The sequence below is a fragment of the Clarias gariepinus genome, chromosome 23, assembly GCF_024256425.1.
Source record: "Clarias gariepinus isolate MV-2021 ecotype Netherlands chromosome 23, CGAR_prim_01v2, whole genome shotgun sequence".
NCBI classification, from domain to species: Eukaryota; Metazoa; Chordata; class Actinopteri; order Siluriformes; family Clariidae; genus Clarias; species Clarias gariepinus.
Genome location: NC_071122.1, coordinates 8,761,563 through 8,785,488, shown reverse-complemented (window position 1 = coordinate 8,785,488; position 23,926 = coordinate 8,761,563). Strand labels below are relative to the sequence as shown.

At 38.9% G+C, this 23,926-nt stretch overlaps 1 protein-coding gene across 9 annotated transcripts in view; it reads left to right on the top strand.

Annotated features, from left to right (window-relative positions):
- Nucleotides 1-22,429, top strand: part of slmapa (sarcolemma associated protein a) — a 61,425-nt gene extending 38,996 nt beyond the window's left edge. For 3 of the 9 annotated variants that reach the window (XM_053483715.1, XM_053483722.1, XM_053483723.1), the window contains 19 exons: nucleotides 1,839-1,901; nucleotides 2,087-2,182; nucleotides 2,464-2,535; nucleotides 2,627-2,767; nucleotides 2,853-2,990; nucleotides 3,127-3,295; nucleotides 3,584-3,634; nucleotides 5,381-5,443; nucleotides 6,557-6,616; nucleotides 6,802-6,873; nucleotides 7,759-7,863; nucleotides 8,021-8,080; nucleotides 13,024-13,149; nucleotides 13,952-14,026; nucleotides 15,032-15,337; nucleotides 17,546-17,663; nucleotides 18,304-18,475; nucleotides 18,554-18,688; nucleotides 20,995-22,429. In XM_053483715.1, the coding sequence (XP_053339690.1) occupies nucleotides 1,839-1,901; nucleotides 2,087-2,182; nucleotides 2,464-2,535; nucleotides 2,627-2,767; nucleotides 2,853-2,990; nucleotides 3,127-3,295; nucleotides 3,584-3,634; nucleotides 5,381-5,443; nucleotides 6,557-6,616; nucleotides 6,802-6,873; nucleotides 7,759-7,863; nucleotides 8,021-8,080; nucleotides 13,024-13,149; nucleotides 13,952-14,026; nucleotides 15,032-15,337; nucleotides 17,546-17,663; nucleotides 18,304-18,475; nucleotides 18,554-18,688; nucleotides 20,995-21,087 (2,115 nt within the window). In that variant the 3' untranslated portion in view covers nucleotides 21,088-22,429. Of the gene's footprint in view, nucleotides 1-1,838; nucleotides 1,902-2,086; nucleotides 2,183-2,463; nucleotides 2,536-2,626; nucleotides 2,768-2,852; nucleotides 2,991-3,126; nucleotides 3,296-3,583; nucleotides 3,635-5,380; nucleotides 5,444-6,556; nucleotides 6,617-6,801; nucleotides 6,874-7,758; nucleotides 7,864-8,020; nucleotides 8,081-13,023; nucleotides 13,150-13,951; nucleotides 14,027-15,031; nucleotides 15,338-17,545; nucleotides 17,664-18,303; nucleotides 18,476-18,553; nucleotides 18,689-20,251; nucleotides 20,340-20,994 lie in introns of all 9 variants that reach the window. The other 6 variants (XM_053483718.1, XM_053483716.1, XM_053483717.1 and 3 more) reach the window with 6 other exon arrangements.
- The last annotated feature ends 1,497 nt before the right edge of the window (nucleotides 22,430-23,926 follow it).

Sequence of the window (23,926 nt, the reverse complement as noted above, 5' to 3'; positions counted from 1 at the left end):
AGCACTTGCTACCTCGGGATAGTTCGCTCCACTGACTTTGCTCTGTGCTGTAGCTGGCTTGCAAATGATTTTCTTTTCTTTCATCACTGCTGGAGTTAATGTTTGCGCTGTAGTGTGACCATATCGGGGTAAAAGCCAGCTCGCTTTCTTGAGATGTTCCTCAGCCTTTGCGTTACCTTAGAGTAGCGCGAGCCTTTTGGACAGTAAGAGTATATTTATTTGTCTTACTTGATCTACTAACTGCTCTTTTTTTTTTGAGTTAATAAGTCAATTATTGTAAATTTTTGTTCTTATGGTTAGAAAGATGTATCGTCCCAGTTGACATGAGGGTAAAGATTTTTCCTGTGGGGGGAAAAGAGGAGGCTTTGTTTCATCACCTCCCTGTAACTAAAGAAAACTCCAGTTGCAGAACACTTTAATACAAACACAATGTCTTACTTGCACATCTGAGCTTTATTTCGTGTTCTGAACATGTGTACATCATAGAGGTCTCGGAGATCATACAGATGGTCCAGCATGTGTGGTCCCAGTCTCTTTACAACCGCATCAATTCAAATATTTCTTTAATAAAGCCTTATGAGAAATAAAGTGATTTATGAATGCTACCCATAACTACTTACTCATAGCCTTTTCACTCAGACGTTTGTTTAATTATCTTGTTTATGAATAATGTACAATCCAACATCAATAATGCAGCTGACTTCACTCTCATATCATCATCGCCTGGGTGGGATATCTGTTCTTGGAGCACCTGAGCTAGACAGGAATTGACAAACAGTCTTCCCTCTCTGAAGACAGGAAAGAGATGCGAAGAACACTTAATCGCATTAGTGAGCAAGCTGAAATCTAATTAAAGTCTTTTCACCCTGGCCTTGAGCCTGCTTTACTGATTCTCACAGTTACTGGGAGTCTCCAGGTATCGTTTTTCTTTAACTTAATCTCATGCTTTATTTGTGTATTTTTTTTTTCGTCATGTGAAAGGAGTAATTTTTAAAACGGAGGGAGGGAAGATGAAATTAAAATGGTTAAAAATAAATGGCAAAATGAGAAAAATAATAGAAATGTGACACTTGTACAGATATCAGACATGTCTGTGTGTGTTGCTGCAGGTTGGTCAGGCTTGAGTTGCTTAGGTTTCTGTTTGGTTTGTAGACATCACTGAATTTGAACACAAAAGCATCTCCATGTATATGTCGCATTCCTAGCACATGATACCTCACAGCTTCAGTCTCCACTACGTTTGGGGTGTCACTTACTCCTCGCTCCTTCTTTTGGCACGTCTGTGCTATCCCAGAGAGGGTGTAGTCGGTGTTGCTTCCCTCTCGGCCCTCAGGAATGCAGGCCTGCCAGGGCTCTGCTCATTTACAGAGACTCGTAACAGTGCGCTCACCATCGCGTATATATCTGACTGCAGCATTTGGCGCTGTCCGTTTGAGTTTATCTACTCCTCTCTCTCTCTCTCTCTCTCTCTCTCTCTCTCTCCTTTCGTGTGGACTCTTCTGTTTGTGAAAATTCAACATCCTGTTAGCGTTCACTGACATTTACCTTGTTCACAGCGAGGTCCAGATTCAAGGTCGAATTCATTCAAGTGGGAAATAAAATGCTGTCAAAAATCAGCCGTGTCACTTATTACTGTACTTCTGTGTATTGTTAATCATTAACGGTGCCACCATGAGTTTAGCATTTTCATCTGAATTCCTAGATGAAGCACGGGGCATGTATGTGCTTGTGCTGTTACATTAAAAAACTTTTCCCGAAGCCTGAGGGGGTGCTATGTGCGATTACACTATATGTGGGGTTGCTCAGTTTTTTTCACTGCTTTCTCTTTATCCCTCCAGGTTGCTGCAAATACGCCCAGTATGTACTCTCAGGAACTGTTTCAGCTGTCCCAGTACCTGCAGGTATGGTGCTGCACTGACCCCTAGTGGTCGTTTTAATGAAACGTTTTAAATGAGTAGCTGACCTGGAGTTAATTTTAATGTTACCATTAATATTTTAATATTAATATTTTGCTAAAGGGTTTAAGTTGAGCTGTATTTTTATTTTTTTTTGTGCTTGTGTGCGTGCACCATTTTCAAATCTTTAGGAGGCCTTACACAGGGAGCAGATGCTGGAGCAGAAGTTAGCCACTCTGCAGAGGCTCCTGGTCAGCACACAGGAAGCCTCTGAGAGCAGCTGGCAGGTAAAGGCTTAATATTATTAGCCTAAAAGCTGCGCTTTTGCTTTCTGCCAAGATAAATGGAAAAATGTTATTAAAACAAATCTTATTAATTTATCAGTGTATATTCAGTTATATTCTGCTTTTTAGACAAGTTCATTGTTATTAAACACAAAACAACACTAGGATAAAATCATGTTTTTAGGGGAAGCGGATGCTTGCTTGTTTATTTATTTTCCTTTTTTTTTTAATGGACTGTTCCTCTAACACTGGTGTTAAGGTTTTATAACTCTGGATGTCTGCAGGCTTTAATTGACGAGGACCGGTTACTCTCCAGGTTGGAGGTGATGGGAAACCAGTTGCAGGCGTATTCAAAAGTAAGGCATTTGTAAATGTAATGTTTTTTTATTTAAACAGTCCTAATTTCATCACACTGCTCAGTAACGAATCCTTTTACAATCCCTCCAGAACCAAACGGAGGATGGGATCCGAAAGGAGCTGGTAGCCTTAACGGAGGACAAACTAAATTATGAGACTACGGCCAAAGAGTCCCTGAGGCGGGTTCTTCAGGAGAAAATTGAAGTGGTTAGGAAGCTGTCTGAAGTGGAGGTAAGCTTGAAGTGTTGAACGTGATCGTAGGAATGCCAGATCCATATAATAATACATACACTTTTTTAATTCCCCCTCCCCCCAGCGAACTCTGAGTAACACAGAAGATGAATGTACGCACCTGAAGGAGATGAACGAGCGAACTCAGGAGGAGCTCCGAGAGCTGGCCAACAAGTACAACGGAGCCGTGAATGAGATAAAAGATCTCACTGACAAGATCAAGGCAAGGCTGATCAGTGTGGTGGTGGTGGTGGTGGTCCCCCTCCCATCACCCCTATATGGGATGTAGAAATGAAGAAGCTGCTTTATTCTAGATGCTTTATTCTAGATTTATTTTACAATGCCATTGTTTGTTTCAGCTGGCTGAGGGCAAGCAGGAGGAGCTCACACAGAAAGGTCAGAACGAAAAGAAGGAGCTGCAGCTGCGAATCGAGGAGATGGAAGAGAAAGAACAAGCACTTCAAGCGCGCATCGAGGCACTACAGGCAGACAACGACTTTACCAACGAGAGGCTCACAGCTCTTCAGGGTATAACATGCGCGCACACACGCACACAAACATACTCTTATCAGTGTTTATTGAGTCTGGTGCGACGAGCAGAGAACCTCCCATCAACATCGGTGTCCCTTCAACCAGGAAGTGTAAGTGTAACAAAGTACACGTGCTTTACTGTGACAGAGGTTTATGGATGGGAGAATCTGAAGCAGTAATAACTGAAAAATCATGCAGCTCAAGACATTGTTTTTTTTGTTTTTTTGTACGAAGTTCGTTTTATCTTTCTTTACTTTTAGTCATCCTTCATTTGTCATTTTTCAGTCCGGTTAGAGCAACTGCAGGAGAAAAGCATAAAGGAAAACAACAGTTTAGGTGAGTTGGGGTTGCTCATGACAGTTAGTGTCGTCTGCTAAATTTGCTTCATCTCTCCTACTAATTTGGCATGATGGCTTTCCTTCTGTTGCCTGTTTGTCCCACATCAGCTGTCACTTCTGGTCTTTTTTTCTTTTTTTTTAAGGTTGTAGTGTGATTTATTTATTTTTCTATATTTGAATCCATGCGTGAATACATGTGCGCACATACTGGGTTACATTTTCAAAGTCATTACAAGAGGTATATGTTCTTTCTTGCTTTCTGGTCTTTAAGCATATTTGTATTCCAAAAAAGGGGCGAATGATTAATTTCAAACACCTATGAAGTTACACAAGGTGTTGCTGTGAACTGACAGAGCTGCGTCCATTGTCATGTAGTAAATTATTTTCTTTCCTATTTGCCTACATGTGGTGTGTGTGGTATACCAAAAACAACAACCTTTTGGCAAAAGGGAACTAGAATGAGCCTTAAGAGTTTTAGAAGCTAAAAATCATTGGAAGAGCATCAGGATTTTTTAGGATTTACTACACTTAATCACCATACAACAGTACTGTTAAAAAAAGGAAAGACATTAAGAAATTGATGCGTTAAATAGAATGAAGTTGTTCGATAATTTGTACAAGAAGACAATATAGGTTGTCCAGTAGTAAAAGTATATACTGTATGTGTATACTATAAGAATGTACGAAGGTGGGTAAAAAATTATCCGTACTCTGGTTATAATAAATCGTCTGATTTATCAGCACTTTCGGTTCAAAGCTACTGTCACCCCATTCATTCGTCTTTACAGTAATAATTTTTTTGTGGTTTGATGGTGTGTCTGGTGTCGTTATTTATCGAAGAATTTGTGTAAAGGATCGGGAACGTATATATGAAGGGGGATGATGAAGTGCAAGGAAGATCGTACTAGTGTTAGCTATCAAAAAGAAGCTGGATGCCCGTCCATGGCTGACGGCAACATTTGAGCGTACACATGAAACGATCGTCAGATAGACGAGTGACCATGGGTTGATGGTCAACTTTTAAACTTTTTTCTTTGGTTGGAAATTGATTTGCAACATCAGCTGGAAAATTTAAGCTCATAGTTTTCTGAGATTCTTAGAATGCTACTGGAACATCATCAGGAAAAGGTTTTAACAATCAACAGTGCTTATTAAAGATCTGAAGACTAAACTTCAGATTAAACCCAGACTGCTATCCAAGGGCATTGTGATCTTGCCCGATCGTGCACTTCTGCTCATGCCATCGACACTCTGTTAAAGCATCTTTCCAATGTCTTGATCTTGCTCCATCAGACTTTCACCTGTTTGCTCTGATGAAAGCATCTCTACAAGCATGTTGATTTATTTAGTCTTTTTTAAAAGTAAATTTTTGTCCCTTGTCGCTTTGGGAGAAAAGTCCTATGGCTTAATTAAGGAATAATTTTCCAAAGCTTTGTGTCATATATGACACGTTATCAGTTAATCAGGTAATATTTCCTGACTTTGTGAGGGCATTTAAAAGATTGTTAGTTTGTCATTCCAGCAGAGTTTATAGCTTTGTGTGTGTCTGTCTGTGTCCAGCCCCCTGCATCTCTGTCTCGTTACGTGTCATGTCCTATGTTTTTAAGCTGGCTTTTTATTGTTGTTTTTATTTATTTATTCCTAACCATGGCTTAATTCAACACCCCTCAACTTACCGTAGGGGGACATTCTTCTTTCAGAGCCAATATTATTATTTAATGGTGGGTTTTCCTTTCTTTGTTAGACCACTTTCTTTTAAAGAGTGGAGGGGATTGCACTTTAATCCAACAGTTCATTGAGTGCCAGCGTGAGTACACAGCATTCTTTCCACTGCCTTCTACAGCCGCGCTAATGAAAAGTCTTACTAATGGACTTCAGAGCCACCGGGGAGAGACTTGTTTTTAGTTAAGAAAAAAAATTTATGAGCTAGATCTGTGTTCTCTCCGCGGCATGGCTGCAGACTTTATGCTCTTTGTAGGCTGTTTGAGTGGTTTGTAAATAATGTGGCTTTATGGTTTTTATTTAGCATCATGTCAATGGTGAAGTTTTGATTATTTAAAAAAAAAATCCCCCTGGTAAGTCAAATGTTTAGTTTCTAGAATGAACAAGTGCTTTGTATGCATTAACAGCCAGTTCATGTTTAAAGTCATGTCTTTACAAGTCTAGCCACTGTACTTGTATACTACAGTACATGTAGTGAGGAACTGTCTGTTTTACATCATGCAGATTTTCCACAAGTCGTTCCATTTAGTCAGTGTTTGTGTTTTTTTTTTTCCAGATTTTATTTAAATTTTTTTTTTTTTTCCAATTTCCAGTCATACATAGTATGATAAGCAGTGAAATGCTTATATGACCACATGTGCTCTAAAATTTAATCAGGAAGAGTATCCAAATAGAGACACAAAATATGAAAGAGAAAAATATAGAAAACCGTTAGCTAAAAAAATGTTTACAGTATGTACAAGAAAAAAATAGAAATGTACGTTAGATGTTAATGTATAAGGATTTTCGTTATGTCCACTGATTTCTCACTGCAATTCCTATCTTCCATCAGCAATGTAATTCCTCTCTGTCCTTATATGGACTGTGCAATAACCTAGCCTTGCATGTCACCTGTTACCATCTCACTCCTTACCGACTTTGGGTTCCCTTTTGCTTTGGGTATTTTTCCCTCTCACGCGCATGCCCTTGGGGTGCAACAAGCATCGCTTTTAATGCCCTACCTGCCACACGTGTATGTTGATAAACAACTATAACTCATTCTTGTATTTCCATTTAAAATTATTTGATAAAACTGTTGGATTGTTAAAATACATAAAACGCTGCTAGATAACAACCACTGCTGATAGTTTTTTTTTTAATCAAGCCAGTCGCCCACTGTTCGGGCACACAGTCATACATTTCTCTCTTCCTTAAATAGCCGTGAAGCAGCTGAAAGGAGCCGTGGATTCTTCAATTCACAAACTGTCAAACTTTGACGGTAAGCTGCAAATAACTTAATTTATTTTTAAAGAAATCAAACGTACATAAGAGAGAATTTATTTTAAAAATTACCAATAATTTCTCTATTTTTAAAGAAATCCCTGCTTAGATCTTTTTTTTCTTTAATTTAAGCACAGTGGGTTAATTTAGTACATTTTAGTGAGTAAATGTTTAACATTTCAGAGGTTATAGACGCACATCTTCAGAACAACCAAACAGATGACAACAGCTTCACCACTCCAGAGAAGCTTAAAGGTATGTTCCTTTGGTGATGCAGTCACATAGTACCACATTGCTGCTGTTATGACGCTCAATGATAAATTACTTAATATTTTTTGAGCTTTCAGACACAACATTTTGTCTAGAGCGATTTGTAAAAAGATTTCTGCAGTGTTTAGAAAATAATATACAGTACACACCTCTGTGCTTACACTACAGTAAATGATTCTAGTTTTGTCTGAGGCTGTGGCGTTTCCCCCTGAACTGGAAGCTCGGGCTTTCAAAGCCTGCATTACGAATGTCACATTATTAGAGAAGTGTATCAAGAGCCAAAAATCGCTGTACACTCCACCATATGTGATGAGATCATGGCTTTTTTTATTTCCATCCGCTTTGGCAGCAGACTGTGGTCTGTTAGTGTTAAACTTGCATAAGTAATTGATGTTAAGACATAACATGCCGGATAAGTATAACGGAAATATCTTTACACTTTGTTCCCCCGGCTTTGTTGTGTTTTAGCTCTTGATCTAAAAGCCTGTCCCGCTGCCACAGCACATGTCATTGTCCAGATTTTTCCCAGTTTTCAGTTATGACTCAGAGGCGACCCGGGCCGATCCCTGAACAAAAGCTCAAAACTATTTTAGAATGCAACAGTATCCCCTTCTGCTGAACGCTCAGCTTGGGTGTATGACCATGTGTGGTGAATAACTCTCAGGAGTGAGAACGTTCAACCTCTGGAGGTGTTCGTTCTCAAAATGAAACTTTTTCTTTGCTAACCTGACATCCAACAAAAAAAATATTGTTGTTAGTTTTGTTAGATTTATAAAGATAGAACCATAACCAATCAGAAGAACTGTTTGAGATTGCTGCTTTGGACTATTTGAACTTGTTTATTTATGTCTCCACCCCTTTCTGTCTAAGTGGTGTCTTCCAACCTGCCCACAGAAAATCAGATAGATGCTAAAGAGTCTGATATGTCAGACACTCTGAGCCCCAGCAAGGACAAAAGCAGTGACGATACTTCAGGTATAATTTGTTTAAAATTTATTTTAAATAATTGAAAAAGTACTTCAAAATAAGATCTTGTATTGCATTTTTTTCCCTTTTTATTGATTTTCATGTACTTGGATTTTATATCTTTATGCCCCTTATGGTTATGAACATTATCTATTTTTTTTTTTAGACGGACAAATGGATGAACAGGAGCTGAATGAGCCACAAAACAGGGTCGCCATGATTAAAGGTACTTTATTTATATTTATATATAAACACACACATATAGATATATATATATAGCGTGTAATATATAAAAAGTGTGTGTATATGTATGTATGTGTGTGGAGATATATATATATATATATATATATATGTATATATATATATATATATATATATATATAAAAATAGTGTGTATCCGTGTGTGTGTGTGTGTGTGTATATATATATATATATGTATGTATATATATATATATATACATAATATATATATACATAATATATATATACAGTGTAACATAACTCCTCACAGCTACATAATTTCTCGACCACTCTGTGCTGCTTGAGTTAAATGTGATGCTCTTATACAGCGTATCCTAATGGGTGTCGAGTTTTTCTCACATTAGGAGTTTAATACGTGTGAAGATGAGAGTGCTGGTGTTAAAAGCCAGGTATCTTCTCTACAGAACCTGTGTGTCCAGGCTAAGCTTTGCAGCTGTCTTACTTTTGCCTTTTAGTGAAGCACACAACGGTGGCAGCTCATGAATGTAAGCCAATTAAAGTGCAGTTAGGAAGGAATGGCCTAGGGTGGGGGACTACTGTTGGTAACGTCACGTACGTTTTGGACAACAAGGGTCAACTATAAAGTGTATTATTTACAGATGTCTGTGCACATTTTTTCATGGCACCTGGTTTTATTTTTAATTTATACGGCTTGGTTGTCACATGTATAATGAATCGTTGTTTGAACTCATTCATCCATTCAAATGACTTAAATTAAACGTATGCTAAAGGATTCTCTCAGCTTGTATGTTTAAAAATGGTGTGACGTTCCTGAGCTAGTGTTAAACACTGGTTTGTGTTGGTATCTGGCTTGGCTGTCAGCGTAATCTCCTGTCATTCTGCAGACTTTAAACTCGTCTTCTCCACTGATCTCGTTTATCCATCAGTTGCTTTTTGCTTTTTGCCCCCCCCCCTCCCCCCCCCCCCCTCCCTGCTGGAGCCTTTGAAAGTTCAACCCGGCTGCTTTGCACTCAGTTCTAATGGATCTGTCCAGTTTGGGGATTTGACGTCGTTCCAGCTCCAGCATGACTCGGCTGTTTTCTGACCGGTGCATAAAAGGCTTCTCATTCCTCTAGTCCCTGTTTATGGCTCTGTATCCATGTCTCCATGCTGCTGCTGTGGGATTTAACACATGACTATGCCCTAAACACAGTCATGCAGTGGTTACAGCATCCACCTGTTGCACAACTGCCTTAAAAAGACATACTGAGCATGCCCAGCTTAAGCCCTGGTCTGTACTGGTACATGAGCTCTGGTTAATTAGGATCATCATTTATTAAAATAATTTCCCCAACGACTGCTGATTTATAAATGTATCTTGATTACGGCTTTTAAGAGATATAAGCCCAATTTTTAGTCTGCGTTTCGCAGTAGATGAGTCACGGAGTGCCCGTACCAGAGCCTGGCGCTGTTTCTTTGGTTTTTTTTTTTAATTGGTGTGACATTATAGGTTGAAGTTGAAACGTCCTGGTTTGACCACTGGGTGTCACTATGACATGATGCTAAATGTAGTATGGTTTAGGTTTCAGACTACCCCAGCCTTTTAAAATGAACCATAGCTATGCAGGATATTATACAGGCTCCCAATAGGGAGTTTAATGTGTATTTGTTAAAAATGTGTTACTTTGATGAAGCATAAATGCTGGGAAATATATAATTATGCATTTAGTTTCACAAATGAATAAATGTTATTTCACATAATCTTTGTCACATAATCGGTTTCACATCCCACTTTGTTTTTTTTTTTATTTTAAAAAATAAATAATCGTGAACACTATGCACGCCTGCTTCAGTGAGACTATAAAGGGCCGTATTAATCAATGAACATTTTCTCCATAAACGGCGCTCCTTTTTAAAATTTTGTTCCTGTAAGCTGAGTCATCCCACCAGCAAATAAACTATCGTTTGTGTTCAGAGTCATTGAAACTGTCCCTGTCTGCACCATCTCTTAAAAACTCACATTTGAGAAACCATGTCATTCATCTATTAGTGTCTGTTGATGTTCTCTGCAGAACTATTTTTGGCAGGTCGGAAAGAAAAACTTGTGGCCATCCAAAATGTTTTGCTGATGATAAGTGTGTGTTGAGATCACCACTTCTTTCCTGTCGCTTTAATATGGCGCTCATCTGTTCACAGTGAACTCATGTCCTTTAATGGGAGTCTGATAACAGACGCTGGCTCTGGGTAACATGCTGCGAGATCCAGGGGAGGAAGTGGCCTTTCACAGGCTCATTGTGTTCTTGAACTTGGTGACAGATACAACGGCAGCTAGAGCAGTAGGGGGTAGGATGTTGACACTGGCGCTGAAACATGAAATGCCTCATAACTTATTTGCTGCTGGACTTTGGGGTTGGGTACATGGGGGGTTTGGGGTATTCATAAAACATTGCACTTGTGAACTTACTTAGTGGAATGCGAAAGCCATCTTTAAGCTCTAAACTGATATTTTGTGCTCCTGGAAGTAGTGATCTGGATCGCAATATAACCTTGGATTGTTGCATTCACACTGATGTGACTGCGACGACTCTTCCTGTTATTGCCGTTTGTAGGTCGGTGCAGGAGTCAGAATGCCTTAATGACAGCTGGAGTGAGTAATATATTTAGAGGCAAATGACCCAAAATACTAAAAGTTTGGGGACACCTTCTAATTCCATGGCCTTTTTTGATTTCTCTGTACACTGTAAAACAATGCTGAAGGCATCCAAAAATGCAATAATTTCCATCATATGAGTTTTCAAACTTTTACTCGTAGTTTTTGTATATATGTCACATTAAGCCTAATGCAATAGATCTGTGATGAGCCTTTACTAAACACTAGCCAAAAATCTGTCTTGGGTATGGACTTCAAGTATTCAGGACAAGTTTGAAAACATGCATAGTGTTTTTCTTTTCTTTTTTTCCTTCTTCTCACCCCCCCCCCCCCCCCTTTTTTTTTTTTTTAAATAAGGCTTCAGCAACTATAAAGTGATCCTTGAATAGAAATAGCAGTGGTAAAAAATAAGATGTGGGTGAAGAGCAGGTATGCGTTGTGGGTGAAGGTCAGGTAGGCGTGACTGAAGTGCAGCAAATGATCTAACCGGGAGCGAGATAAATGTTCCAGGCAAAACTCATCTGTGGTTAAGGAGGTGAGCAGTCACTAGAAATGAATCATTGAATGAATGAATGCAAGTACAGAAGTGAGTACTTTAGTAGCTTGGGATTACACACAGCCCACATTTCTGTTGTCCTCCTTTTTTGGCCTGTGTTAAAGCACTTTTGTTGTTAAGTGAATAGAAGTGAGCTAACAACAACACTGACCCTAGTTTTATTTAAACCAAACTCTTGTCCTCCTTTCACAGTGTTTTTACTTTTCTTGTAAATAGGCATTACATCATTCAGACTTTAATGTGATTTGGAGTAGAGCAGGCTTTTCCTAATTGTTTTCTTGAGTGCTTCTTTTTTCTCTTGGTTACCTCAAACATGACATTCTCTGGTGCAGAGAACTTAATGGCCCAAGGGCAAAAACAACTTTCCTGTAGCACTAATCAGTTATTAGTCTAAAGTTTATATTGTGTGATGAAAATGCGTGGAGCATCGTCAATCTCTGATAAACTTCCCTGCCATTTCAAAGCAGTAAATGTTACTATAAGCTGGTAAAAAGGTACACCGTGATGTGTGTAACTTTAAACAATCCTGTAAATCAGACCAAGTGCATTGTTGATTAATTTTCTCAGATGGCATGCTCGGACTTCATGTAAAGGCATTTCATACATCTGAAACAATATTTTAGCCTCCAAATGATTAGGGAGTATAATTTGATCTTTATACACCATATATTCACGCTTCTTACCACTGAGTCATTACTATGCCATAATGGCATGCGATGTTACAGTATCTTTCAGCACTCCTGTGCATTTAGGACAAATCCAGTGATTTACTTGTGCATTATTCCTATGGATCAAATCCTGACTTTTCATTAAGTCTGTGGCAAAGGATCACAAGAGGGCAGCGTTTCTTGCATAATCGCTCATGCAACACTGCAAAACCTCGAAACCTCATTTGACAGGCATTTGGCGTAAAAGACCAATCTCTTTGAGCTAAAACCGGAGTATGACATCAGTGTTCACATCTGTACCGAGACAAGCGAGATCCACTGGTTTATGGACGGGGCTGAGGTTTTTGCCAAAGCCTGTCATTTCTAGAGCACATGTGGGGATCACAAGGAACGGCTTCTCCGTGGGGAAGAAAGACTGAAAAACCGAGAGAAGCAGTGTGGAAATCTTGTCAGCATGGCTGCAGGCACTTACAGCCTTCTATTGTGGATCTGGCCTGTAAACAGCGCAGGTCTTCACATAAAACACTGTGATTTCTGTGTGATGGAGAAATGTAGCGTATATGGAGCAGTATATCATGATGTCTTATCTCTCTGCTTGCACTCATTCTCTATCCTCTTCTGAATTTACACACCTGCTACATGATTAAGCTTTTTTTGAGGGGAATTTAAATCACACCAATATGTTAGTAGTCAGCTGGTGGTGATATTACTGCTTCGGATACCACACATCAGTCTGGTTATGTAACGCAGCAGGCACAGATGTAGTAAAGCAGAAAGTACAGATACTTGTTGTAAGATAATGTGGAGTAAAAGTAAAAAGTTCTCATTAATTAAACTACTTGAGCAAAGAACGAGTACGAAAACTGTACCGAGGGGGGGAACAGTAACCTTTTACCTCTGATAGTCAAGTAAAACACATCCAAAGCCCTGGCTTTCAGTTGACAACCCGTAAGATAATTGCTCCAATATGAGTTACAGCACAGTTGTGTTTGGATACATATTCAGAAGTGCTAATGTTTTGTACTTTGACTTTCAAAATTGCTCACCTCCCACCATCTTTTCCCTGCTCATGTTTTACTTTATTTTGTGTGTAGATGAGCTCCAAAGGGCCAACCTGGAGCCTGGAGACACGGAGCAGGTCATCCATCAGTTGCATAGCGAGCTAATGGAGGCACAGGAGCTCGCCAACACTGGCAAGCAGAAATGTCTTGAGCTGCAAGGTACTGAACCTTCTTGCAATAAAAAAAAACTTGATTGAAGTGCTCATTGTGTTGTATAAAATTTATTATTATTATATATTTTTTTAAATAAAATTTAGCTCGTCTTAGATGAGGCTGATTTCACAGAATATAGATTAATCAGAATTGGGTTTTATTTGCCAAGTATGTTGAGCGCAAGGAATTTGATTACGGCTATTTGTGACACTCTAAGTACAGACCTACGTAGTTGGTGTTTGCTGTTGATGCAGAGAGTTTCAGAGGACACTGCTAAATGCACGTTCTCACTTTCAAACCGATTCAGCAAGCCAGATGGAGATGGCGATTTCCTGGAATTGTTCTGTAGCTTTATCATCTGTGATGGCTAAGAATCAGTTTGGCTGATGTGGTTACAAACAGAAATCATGGTGGTTATGGCAACGTTATATTTTTGCAGAGAGCTGGAGAGCATAAATTGTTTTACATGCATATTCATGGGTTCGGGTGTTAAGTAGAGTCTTGGTGTAGATGTGTTCCTAAGCTGTTTTTTAGTAGTCAGCTGGGCATTAAACCATGTAAAACAATTTATTATATGTAGTTTATTTTTATAGTTTAAAACCACTTACCCAGGGGTACTATAAGACATCTGAAGGATCACTTAAGCTCAGAATATCAGTTTTGTTCCAGCAGTAATCTGACATGCAAGATTCCGTGTTCTGCCTTAAGTAATTTAAATAACTAAACTCTGTATAAGATTAGCACCTGAAACATCATTATTTTCTGCTATGTTATTTGTGATTTTTCTAAACTTTTTCTCCCCCCAAAGCTCTGCTTGAGGAGGAACGGAGAACCAACAGGCAGCAGACTGAGGAATCATCTAAACAGATCCAGTACCTCCAGAGTAAGTGTGACTCTGAGACACCCCTCTGACAAAAGCAAATGTCGTATAAATTTTCAGTTTTTTTATTAATAGTAACACATACGTATCCACAAAGGTGTAACAATAAGATGTGTTGGCTACGTTAGAGTGTAAGAGTTCCCTTGGGTTAAAATGGAAAAAGTTTATTTAACATTATGGTTATAATAATGCAAGGAAAAGTGCTGACAGGAAAACAGGTTCTACCGGCATTCTTTTAAACACAGTATGACCAGTTTGGTTGTGTAAATGAATAATGGTACATATTTGCCTAATTGGATTATTTGCACAAAAACGAATGCTGGTTGTGTTTTTACACAAGAAGGTCTTGTCTGGCTGCGAATTGTTTTAGAACTTTCTATAAAGTCTTCAAAAATTATCTGCACTTTGGTTATATAAGAACATCTGTTGGCTATTCTGTCAAGTTTTTTTTGTTTTTCCTTCCGCAAGGCTACTATCTCACCATTTAGTTTATTTGTATCTGTGGTGCAAACAAAAATGGATGCCCCACAAAGAAGAGCAGCATGCTGTACCCTGAGGGTGTAGCTGGTGTCGCCATTTATCAAAGCCTTTTTGCATAGTATGGAGAAAGTGTTTTGAACAACAAAGTGCGTTAAACCTCAGGTTAAATGCAAAGGACTGCTATGCATGGCCTATTGTGATCTTGCACCTCTGCCAACACTATCAACACTCAAGTTTGTTTTGAGGTGTTAAAGCATCCTCCCTATAGTCTTGATGTTGCTCTATCTACCTGTTTGGTCTCCTGTAAACAGGTAAGATGAAAAAGATTCACTTCTGATGAGAAAGTGTAAACTGCGGTCCTTTTGTGGGTGACGGCTAAGCCTAAAACATTTTTAATGAGGGAATTAGTTAAAATATATTCTACAGCCAGAGTGTGGATCATTTTAACTCACCCTTGTAAACATCCACTCATAATAACGTGGTAAAAAATAGTGAGAGCGCTAAGCTTTGCCCTACCTCCTCCTGTAGGCCAGCTCGCCAAGCTGCAGTCGGACATGGAGGCGCTGCGTGAGCAGAGAGAGAACACCATCTCCAACACACGGGAGGAACTCTACAGCGCCCAAGAAGAGGTGCTTGTGCTCCGGCACGCCATGGAAGCAGCCATGGCCGAGAGGGAGCGCGACATCGCCGCCCTGCAGGGAGACCTCGCGGCTGTCACAGCTGAACTCGACAAGTGGAGAAAAGCAGCGGCTAACTACGAGCTAGAGATCAGCTCCCTGCAGGAGAACTTCAAGCTGCAGAGCCAGCACCAGGAGCGAGCAGTACAGCTACAAGGTCAGCATGCATACTTCTTTTAGATTAGTTTTCAGTTTTTTTCATTCTCTCCATGTGCCGTGTGGTGTTCGAGCTACAGACTTTTAGTTCTGATGCAAGCTTTTGTTTGCTTATCATGTCTGAAAATAAATTCCTGTTTCCTGTGACTGCTGAAATGAAGAATGGCCCAGGAAAAAAAATATATAAAAAAAACCTCTAGTGCATCATTTTAATCGATTTTTCCTTATTTACACAGGCACTTTGCAAAATCTCTTCCACATGTGTGACGTGCGTATGTGTTTACAAATCATACAGTGCTAAAGTCTGAGTCTGGTTTGTACAGGCCTGATATCTTTGCTTGAACTGTAATGCCGTAGTTAAATAATAAAATCAATAAATTATTAAATTAATTAATTAATTAAAAGGTCACTGTACCATACCTAACATCCAACTGAGCTTGAATGTCAGGAACCTGGTCTGGGTCAAACACAATATCGCAGACGCTCATAAATTTGCATCACAGGCAAATTATTGAGCTGTCTTTCCATGAACATTTATCTGGTTACACAATGTTAGCCGACAGTTAGGTTACACCTGTTATCTATTTGGCTTTTGTCGTTTCGATCAGTTTCTTTATAGCATATTTTACTGTCCAGTGTTGTGGAAACTTTTACTTTCCGCTGAGATGTGTAAAGAGACTATTCAACCAAGGACATGTTATCTGAATTGACTTTCACTTCCCAGGGCTCACAAAATCTCAAAATATCTGGTAGCCCTTCGGGCAGGCACTCTTCAGTTTTTGGTAGCCTAAAATAAATATAAGTAGCCCAAATAAGCTCAAATATTTGGTTCTAATTGAACAGAAATTTCTATGAACTTGTAAGAACTGGTATTTGGTATATTGGTATTTGTTCTGGGAAAGATGCTGCAGACTGAGCACCAATGCATGTCTTGTGATGCAGAGATTTCTCATGGTTTCTGATGGGGTCTTTCCTAAAATTAATGGTCCCAGTAACAAAGACACTTGTCGAGTCAAAAATCGAGGGAAACTCATGACACACCCGGCAGAACATTGTTATTTAGCTTGTCATAATCCAGCCACAGAAATTCTTTTGCCCATAAAACCAAAAAGCTGCGCTTTCTTTTTGCCTCATAGTCTGATTTGTCATAACTTTTCCGCTTTGTGAAAGGCTTTTCTTTGGTTGTACCTTCCTCACCCTGACCTGTCTTATTTGGCTTAGCAGAACTAAAATACCTGTGTAAATTTTTACACACGCACACACAGCGGTCAGCGATTTTTTATTTTTTATTTATTTTTAAGTTCTCTGCGCAATCAACCTCCATCTCATGTTTAAGCTTGTGGTGGGAGATTTCACTTGTCACATTTGAATAGGAAGCTAATGAGTGATAAGACGATGTCAGAGGAATTGGTGAGAAATTTATTCGTCACTGAACAATCAGTACTGCTGCTCTTTATTTCTCTATCCACTCTCACTTGCCGACGCAAAGTGAAAGTAAAAAACAAGCGTGAATTTAAACGCGATTTCAATGTTTCACATATTGACAGTGGCTCATTGATGCCCGAAAATGACAGAATTACCCAGCTACATTTGCGAAAAAATGCAAAAGCATTGACATTTTTTTTCTTCCCATGATAGCCCGACGGGCAGGGCTGAGATAGATTTTGGTGGCCCGACTGGACCTCGGGCTAGCGATTTTGTGAGCCCTGTTCCTATCTGTGTCATGTGGCTTCAGATGTTAAGTGATTAAGATTTGGCAGAAATTCTAAATAATAAGCTGGATATTAAGACGTGCCATAGTGATTAGCACCGTGGCCTTGCACATTCAAGGTTGATGATTCGATTCCTGCCTCTGGTCTGTGTGTGGAGTTTGTATGTTTTCACTGTGCTTGGAGGGTTTCTTCTGGTCACTCCAGTTTTCTACCACAGTCTAAAGACTTGCAGGTTTAGATTAATTTGCATTCCCAAATTGCTCATAGTGTGTGCATATGTGCTTTGTAATTTCCTGAGCCTCCTTAGAAAGTCCATGTACAGAATAATTAATATTATAGATAAACTTATTGACAAGTTTAGCCTAAAAGATTTAAACAATTTTGTCTTATAAAGCAAACTTGTATTCCACATATACCAACACTGATAAAATGTAATTTCTTCATGGTTAAACAGTCTGTGTCTGTGTGTGTGTGTGTGTGTGTGTGTACGCCCGCAGGTGAACTAGAGAAGCTTCAGGCCGAGTGCTCGACCCTGCATAAAGAGTGTGAGTCTCTGCGCTCAGAGAAACTAACTTTGCTGGAGAAACTGCACAGGCTGGATGTGGAGCTCAGCAGGTCAGTGTTTATCACTGAGAGAGGATTTCTCATTGTTTGTATAAATCTTCCTCAGTCTTGGTTTGAATATAAATGTATAAATGATACAAAACCAAATGAACTTAACCTTCACTATGCAAATCAAATTCAAATTTTATTTGTCACATACACAGTCATACACAGTACGAAATGTAGTGAAATGCTTATACGACTGCCATTGACCCTAAAAGAGAATTAAAGTTTACAAATAAGAAATAAATATGAATAAAAGAAATACAATAGAAATTAAATAGAAAAATTAAATTAGACTAGGAAAAATAGAACTAAAAATAAAAATAGAAATGTGCTAGGAAAAATAGAACTAAAAATAAAAATAGAAATATGATGTACATAAAAAATAGAAATATACGACTGCTCACGACTGCACTAGAATGCTAGCTTTAAGAAAATAAAGCTTTGCGCAATTATTAGTAAAACACTTAGGCCCACTGATTTGTGATGGTGTTTCTTTTGTCATGGCAATAGAGCCCCTGATATAACTGGGCCTTGGTTTCCAGTCCGGATCCAGATTCTGGCGGCTCCGATTTGTGATGAGGACCCATGAAGATTTTCTCTTCGAAACAGATTTTGAAATATATAACACAGCTTTTTTGTCACACAGCTCAAAGGAGCAGAGTGCCACCCTGAGCAGCAACCTGAACGCTCTGGAAAAGAGCCAGGGCGACCTGGAGAACAAACTGGGCTCTATACAGGACCAGCACCAGCAGGACGCCAGCAGGCTGAAGGTGGAGCTCGCCCAGGCCGAGACCCGCACCAAGAGCTTGCAGAAAGAGGTGCTGATGCTGTTTGCGGGAAATTGATAGCCAGATATTGAGAAATGGTTTTATAACTCACGCTGTCTCTCTCTGCAGTATGAGGACACTCAGTGCCAGCTGTCAGACCTGCGGCAGAGGTATGAGCAGACCGAGCAGGAGAAGCGCTCCATTAATGATGAGCTGGAGCAGTGCAAGGTCAATCTAAAGCTACTGCAAGAGCAAAGCAAGAATGTAAGTGTACACACACACTGCCTGGAGTGTCTCCTCTTTAAACCAGGGGCTTGTGTGTGTGTGTTTTGTTTTAACCGCAGATCACACCACTGCAAATGTACTATAGCTTTTCCACGGACTTGACACTTGTACTCAGGTTTCACAGAGACCAGGAGATTCTTTTTGTTTAGTTTCAGTAATAAAAAAAATCAAACGTAAAAATACAGTAGTGTTTTGGAGAGAGACCAGGACTCAGTGCAGCTGCACGACAGGTATAAAAGCGAGTCCCAGCTCGGCTAGACGGCGATCACGTTGGTGACAGTATTAGAATGACGGATGATCTGTTTGAACGGGTGAGGAGTGTATGGCTGAGGAGGTGAGAAAGCTGGACATTTGGAAGGAGTAAAAACACAAGCTAAACTCGCTTTTATTACACAATAAATCTTGATCTGGTGTTATGTAGAAGTTTTACTGTTGGTCAATTAGTTTGGATTTTTTCAAGCACAGCTTCTCTTAAGTTCTGTGCAATTATTTGTAAAACAATTTGGCCCCTGATATCACTGCTTCTTAGTTATAACCTGATGCATATTCTGGCATCTCCAATTTGTGATAAGGACCCATCTTTTTTTTTTTTTTTTTTTTTTAAATCTATCCTGGAGCTCCTAAAGCTGTTAGCATTTTATCCATCATCAGTAAAAGAGGAAAAATCCTTTCTAAGCAGCACCACCTCCTTTTTGTCTTGTTCAGCGTATTTCAGAACTGTTCTGATTTCCCAGGTTGTGAAGCTCCATGTTTGATGGCAGCTAATTAGCCGCTAGGTCTCAGGAGTCCTGCTGCTCACCGAAGTCAGGATAAAGTTGACATCTTGCAGCTCTAGCATAAGTGAATGGCATTGAGGTTATGCTTAGGAAAGTGGTTCAGTGTCAATGTACGCACCTTTATTAATAGGCTTATAAATAATGTGTTTCTTTTATTTTGTGAAATTGTTTTTCCTTTATATTTTCTCATCCAGGCATCAGGCATTTTTTTTTTTACCTGACAATTTGCTACACACAGCTAGTGATCACTGCTTACAGTGTTAAACAGTTCTCACATCACTAGCTCGACACCTCACTGCTCACGTGTGCTGTTGATTTGAGCAAGGAAGTCACATAGGACTCCTTAAACTGGAACCTTAAAGGACCTTCCACCACTTTGGCACATAATATACGACGTGTGTGGCTCATTAGTTAATGAGTAGTACTGATAGATTAATCATTTAATTCTCCTGTTAATAATTAAGTAGTGGAGGACTCCTTTAACACAGTTCCATTTTGTTTTCAGAAATAAACGCAGATAACTTTCTTTGTGTCTATTAACACCTCTCACTGTCCTTTGTTGTATTTGTCCTGCTTCTAGATGTCAAAATGTATCTGTGGCTATCAGACATTCAATAATTTTGTTTTTGTTTAATGTTTTTGTTAAATTGATTCAGTTCTGTTCCATTTGTTTTCCAGTTAGCAGTTACAGTGCTCCCCTTTCAGACCCGATTTCTGTTTGATTATTTTAAAAATTGATTCTTGTAATATCCCTTCCCTCCTCTAGCCATCCATATTGCAGCCTGTCCAAGCCATTTTCATCGGCCTTATCCTGGCTTTGCTGTATTGGTGCTTCGGCCAAATGTGGTAGAAAGGTACACAGCGCTCCTGTTGAGTCCGTGTCCGTGTGTCTCCTGTTGTTTTTCCTCCTGTACTCTTTACCATCTTGTATATCAAAAGTGCATGGCCACCAGATGCTTTGCCCAAAATCTTTTTTTTTTTTTTTTGGTGCTTAGCAACATTTGAGGAAAACTAACCATTTCCTCGTCCACACAATCCCATCCACTAACCTGTCATCCATTATTGTCTGTCTTTGCTTGGACCACTACTGGGAGTGACTCTGCAATAGGGATTTTGGATTATTTTGGCTTACCATGTGCTTATTTTTGTATGCTCATTTTTTTCTTTTTTGTTAAAAAAAACACTGCTTTATTTTATTCCTTTCTTTTTAAGAGAAAGAAGGCTGTGTTTGATTTTTAATGGCCAAATTGCTCTGATGATATTATAGATCTGTCATTCTCATTCATCTATAGATGTCTTTCTCTCTCACGCTGTCACTCTTTCTTCTTACAAGGTCTTTTTTCCCCCTTTACTTTCTTTCTCTCTGTCTCTGTCTCCAAGCCTGCATTCTTTTCCTGCTGTCTCTTGCTCTCTCTGTCTCAGCCAGTTCCAGTGCTGTAAGAGCTGCTCACTCTGCCATTGTCATGGAAATGTTGTTAACCCTGTCACTGTTTCTCGTCATCTTTTCAGAGAGGATGGATGCCCTGGATGCCAGTGGTTGCTGTGATGGTCGCCGTGGCAGCGGCGGTGCTGTATCCCAGTCTATCCAAGAGCTCCTCTTGAGGCAGATATCCAATCACAACACAGCGCGGCTCACCTTGTCACAATAATGTCTGTTTTAATGTTTTAATTCTGAAGTCAGGCTCGTTCCAGACTCATTACCTCTGAACGTGAGAATGCAGCTCCAGGGTCTCTCTCTGTCTCTCTCTCTCTTTCTCTCTGCAAGAGGAGTGCTGACTGTATAAAGTGCAAATGTACATAATCAAGAAAAAGAGGGGGTATAAATGGGTCTAACTTCTGTTATAGATAAAATAAATATATATGCTTTTTCAGTTAGATGGGAACCTTGATAATTAATTAATTAAAGTGGCCTAAACTAGGCTGTTTTTTTTTTTTTTTCTTCCTCATGGGTACCAAATGTTTTCTGTTCACTTTTTGTTTGTGTGCGTGTGTGTGTGGTTTGCCATGTTAGATGTTAATGTGGTATTCCGAATAGATGCAAAGCCAAATTATAATCTTCAGATTAGGCACAATGAGGTGAAGTGCCTAATTTAACTACTACTAAATGTGTAATAAACACGTACTCTCACACACATATGCATTTAAATTTTTTTATTTAATTTTTTTGTCCTCATTAATGTGCCACTCATGCTCCACTAATTCGTGCAGTATTTCATTTGGTTGAAAAAAAGAAATAAAACAAATAGTTCAGTCCCATGTGCTTTGATTGTGCGTTCCAACTGACCTGTCACTCCATTAAGCAGCACAGTAAGGTTGATGTACTCTAGCATAGTTTTCTTTGTATTGTATAATTTAAAAGAAAATATTCTTGAGAGACACTACAGGACTTTTCTAATTCAGATTCCTTCAAGATGTACAGGCTCGGTGAAGAACATTTGACTTGGATGTATTGTAGCTTTTAAGAACACACTGTCCTCCCGTTGGGATTTGGTGGGACTCCTTTCTCTTTCTTTCTCTGTCTGTCTCTTTCTCTCCGTGTTTTTTGAAGATTCAGGCTTGTCATTGAGTGCTGCAGGTCCTCAATTAACATATACAGACTGTTTTTCAGTACCTCCTGAACAAGGCTCTAAGATCTCGCTGCCTTATCTGTAACGTCGAGATCTTATTTTTTTCCTTTTTCGTTAAGTGCTAAATTGTAGGGGTTGTTAAAATGTCTACTTTATCTGAAGCACAGTAACAGAGTGGATTTCTTTGATGTAATTAACGGGTTAACGGGGACAAATCAAACTCTGAGTCAGAACGGAGCAGTGTTCTGGAGAGAAATAACCAATGATTTATATGGTGTTGGTTCACATTTTGTCTGCTGTGCTGTAAATAAACACTCGGTCATGGAGCGAATGGCCTAACGTTCCACCTTGTCAATAAATGTCCTTTTTTTATTTTACTTTATTGTATTTTATTTTATTCTAAATGCAAAACTAACTAAACATCTATGGGAATTTAAAAGAAATGCAAAGCATGGTGTAGCACAGAGAGGTTCACTCTGTACCTTCCCCAAAGCATCAAAAGTCTAAGCACTTCAAGAACTTTGAGATTTTTTGTTTTTTAAATATCAGAAGTTTAAAAGCTCTTCCTTCACACACATCTAAGGCACGATAAGAACATCTGACCTTGGCATTGTTTGTAAATATGTATGTACGAATGTATGTGTGTAAATGTATATAATATTCACGAAATAAAGTTAAATATCAGTGGCACTGATCACGTCAAATGTTCTGCTGCAGTCAGTTTGCAAAGAAAGAATGACGCAAGCTTGGATCACAGTTTAGTTTTAGCATGTTTATTTTATTTTTTTCTTTTTTCACTAGACCAACCCCTTTATCGTTCATATCCTTATTGCTTTTTGAAGTTTTATAAAATTGTTTTAATTTTTCGCACATGATGCATGATGGTTGTTCCCCTAGATGCATTTAAACAAAGCAAAGTCATTCTTAACATAGAATAATACCAGGTTAATGTTGTTAAAGGCTGTCACGGATACGATAATGCAGTACACTAATTCAATTAGCAAGAGTTTGTACCACGTATGTAGCTTAATCATGCTGGTCAACAAATCTACGAAGTATAGTCTCGTCATCCAGACCAGTGGTGCAGCATTCAGCCTGTAAATTATAATTTTTTTTTATTTCCTTTTAGGTCGTTTTATCATTTTTAATTATTCATTTTTTCAGTTCAGATTTCCTTTTCCTTACCAGAAATCTTTGTTTGAAATTCTATTTTGTAAAAAGCACAGAGCTTACAACAGAGTTTCTGGAACACAGAGTGAAATATTTGCACTAACACAATGTGATGTGCATGGTTTTAATAAAACGACTTTCTCTCCTCAACACTTTTTTTTTCACTTATTTCCTTTCGTTTGGTTTGTAAATGCTCTGTGCTAAATGAGATGTCAGACGTGGGTAACAAAAAGAGCTTGTGTCAGACGGGTGTTGGTTTGAGGCTCAGCAGTTACGTTTCTGCTCTGATGGCTAAATGTTATGAGTTCAAATCCTGCTACTGGGCTTTAAGCAAAACTTTTTGAATCTTTACCCTGAACAAGTCAGCTTGTGATCAAAAGATCTGCCTTGGATAGAAGTAATTAGATTCGGATGTGGTTAATCTCTTGTAATAATACTCCGCTTCCTCAGTAATTGGTTAGTTTTGCAAGAGGCGTGTTTCTTTAGGAAAGTAATCAGTAACCAGGGATGTGATGCAGAATTACTCTAACCGTGTTTTATCCCTTTAATCCTTCAGCACACTTTCTGTGCTTTAACAACAAACATTTTCTATGAGGTTATGGTTGTGTTTTTAATGTTTTAGAAAATCTTTAATAGTGTTTTAGAAGCACCAGATCTATAGAATTCTTTATTGAGGTGAAATCCTGTCATGTTTTTGAGTAACT